Below are 3,071 nucleotides of genomic sequence, written 5' to 3'. Positions count from 1 at the left end.
TACAGAGGGCCTTGAGTGTACCATATCACGCACCATTCTTCTGCACAAAATGTTTCCGCAGTGAAAATTGTCCCTAACGGACTGAGCAGCAGATTCAAACTTTTCCTTTCATTCTAGAATGTGCCTTGCGTTGAGAATAGTTGTTTATTGACCAAGCCGCAGGCGTAAACTGCGGGGGGGGGGGGGGGGGGGGGGGCGGTCGACTCCCAAGAAGTGTGCCCACTTTATATGAGCAGACGCTTACCTGCAAAAAACATTAAACTGATGGGACAGAACTTAACCAGGAGACACCGGCTAATCTTGGTGCCCAGCACACGTCGGCCTGGAAGGGAATGAGAGAGCGGACGTTTTAGCTCGAGATCTGAGAGACCGAGCGGAGCGTCAGCCTCCCACAATCGAAGCCCACCACTTAATGACGCCAAAAGACATTCACCAGCGGAGCACACGACAAGAAATATAGTGTCCCACATAAATCCCTTGAAGGGGAAGACGCTACGGAAATCCACATGGTACAGACGGGAGTCTTTTCAAACTTGTGGCGGTTAAGCAAAATATATCCTACCTTGTACCATGGCGCTTGTCCGCGGTGCGGTGGTTTGCCAACTTTATACCACATCTCATGGGAGCGTGGTCAGAGAATTTAAAATAATTTTCAGGCAACAACTTTGTTAACAGTTTGGAGCAGTGGCAGGCACAACTCGCCAGCTCGAACCCAGTAGTGCAATTAGCGCTTCTGAGGCGAGCAGCGGAAGCCAGTGGGGACCCGGACTTGGGGCCCCACCCGACATACTCCTGAATCTCCCTATTTCTACCCGTTCCCTTAAAATAAAGTTTTGTTCTTCTTCTATCGCGGAACGCCGTCCGGATTATACCATCCTCAGTGTTACTGTACTTATGAGAGATTTGAAACTCTGCTAGAGTACCTGCTTTGACTGCAGCGCCACGTTTCACGTTTCGGGCGGTGGTGTCGTGAGGGCACTCCTTTTTGACAACTCTGTCTTTGCATGCTTCGCCACGATCAAGTCGTCTATAATTATGCAATATCTCTCCACTGGTAGTGTGGCCGCGACAGGCAGTTTTGACTAGCACCGAGAGCAAGCTTATTCTTTAGATCGGTCTTGTTGTCAAGGCAGAAGTTCAGAGGAAGAAGAGATGAAATAGCAGGCGTGCTGTTGGAGCCATTAATGTTTCGACAAGCAGACTTGTCAAGGCAGGACCAAGACAAGAATGCTTGTCGGCTTCAGCAACGCCCCCTGTTCAAGGATTTTTCATCTCTTTCTTGTTGTGCGACTTTAGCGGTCAGTTTCTACACATATACTCTAGACCCCATAAGCTGTGAGGTAGATTGGACAGGATAGCCTGCGTTGGCGCAGCTTACTTACTGCAGCGTTTTTGACTGCCTGCAAGAGGGGACATCCGTGTCGGCGGACGGCCCCATGGGCGAAGATGTGCGCAAGCTGGTGTCCGCCATCTGGAGCCTCTTCTGGCTGGTCGTGCTGCTGTACCTGGCTTTCTGGGTGGCCTTCATGTGCGCCTTCTGGTACATCGTCCTCCTTGCGTTCGTACCATGCGTCCCAGCGCTCAAGCAGATCACCGACGGCCTGCACAAGGGCGTACGCATGCCCTACATCTGCTCCGAGAACATGATGCACGGACGAAACTTGACTGATGGCTTGCACGTCATGCTCAGCTAGCACCATCCACTTTCAGAGAAGTCGTCAAAGGTGTTTATGCTTGCTCACCCACTCTTATGTATTTTTAATGAGAACTAACATGCAATCAAGCCAAGGAAAGTGTAGGGGATGCTATTTGTAGTGTTTACGATGCAAGTAAGAAGAACCTAAAGTGGACAAAATAGCAACTTGCCGCCGGCAGGGACCGAAACTCGTCCGATGCTTTACCAATTGAGCTACGGCGGCGTTCACCCTCCCATACGATTTATTACGTATACCTGTGCATTTAAACGTGGAATGTTAGTCAGCGCTGCTCGTAGCCATGGCGGCGATTGTGGAGCACACGCATATCGTAATTACCACAAATAACATCCCCCGTACTTTTCTTGGCTTGATTGTCTGTTCTCATTAACGTTGTATCTAACACAGAAAAATGAGCCCTTAACTTTCCCCTTTTTTTCGATCACTATTATGTATTGGAAATATAACGCTGTCGTATTTGAAATAGAAAATCCCGCTTAAAAATAAAGAAGTCACAGTTTCGCCGCAAGGGCGAAGCAATGAATGCGATAGCAAGAGACTGAAATGTCACACGAAGAACCACAAGCAGCTCGATACTTGCAGCGCGCCGCAGAAGCACGAAGAAAAACGCCCTAAAAGAACGCACAGGCATGCATAGGGCAAGCATGAACTAACAACTGTCACAGTTGTTACGGCTATGTGCTTGCTCAACGCGCTGCAAGTGTGGACAATGGAGAATCAGACGCTCTTAGAAGTCTTAGATATTTGCTCTTCCTGCGGCGCGTGGAGTTACTCCCTGCGTCTCCAGCCACACCGGGGCGTCTGATGCAAGGTGTGCCCTTTGTTCTTTGTCTTTTTTTTCCTTCGAAATCCCGAGTGGGTACAAGAAATGGCCACTTTGTCGTGCGCGTCTCAAGGGCAGTATTCGAAATGAAAGAAAATTAGGAGCGCTGCGTCTGCAAGTGTCAACGATGGAGAATCAGACGCTCTTAGATATTTCTTTTTCTTTTAAACTGTGGCGCGTGGAGTTACCCCCTGCGTCTCCAGCCACACGGGGGCGTCTGATGCAAGGTCCCGGTGTTCTCTCTTTTTTTTTCTTTCCACATCACGAGTGTGTACAGACACGGCCGCTATATAAAAAAAACAGAAAAGGGCCACTTTGTCGTGTGCGTCTCAAGGGCAGATTTCAAATTGAAAGAAAATTAGGAGCGTTGCGTGATACAAAACACGCTCACGCTCCTCTGACATTTGCTTACCACCAGCGGTACATGGTGTATATAAATAGCTCGCCGATATTTCGTCGGCGCATACATGGCGTGTGGTTCAGTTGTCTAACGCAGCACGCTGGCGAGCGAGGGGTTGCGGGTTCGAATCCGC

General features: G+C 49.4%; 1 protein-coding gene across 1 annotated transcript; it reads left to right on the top strand.

Annotated features, from left to right (window-relative positions):
- Positions 1-1,412: 1,412 nt before the first annotated feature.
- Positions 1,413-1,709, top strand: LOC125757942 (uncharacterized). The gene has a single exon (XM_049414340.1). It carries the CDS (start codon positions 1,437-1,439, stop codon positions 1,692-1,694), a length of 258 nt encoding a protein of 85 aa, XP_049270297.1. The 5' UTR covers positions 1,413-1,436; the 3' UTR covers positions 1,695-1,709.
- The last annotated feature ends 1,362 nt before the right edge of the window (positions 1,710-3,071 follow it).

Source organism: Rhipicephalus sanguineus, chromosome 3 (assembly GCF_013339695.2).
Source record: "Rhipicephalus sanguineus isolate Rsan-2018 chromosome 3, BIME_Rsan_1.4, whole genome shotgun sequence".
Lineage (NCBI taxonomy): Eukaryota > Metazoa > Arthropoda > Arachnida > Ixodida > Ixodidae > Rhipicephalus > Rhipicephalus sanguineus.
The sequence above is the reverse complement of the archived record's forward strand: the minus strand, read 5'-3'. Positions and strand labels throughout refer to the sequence as shown.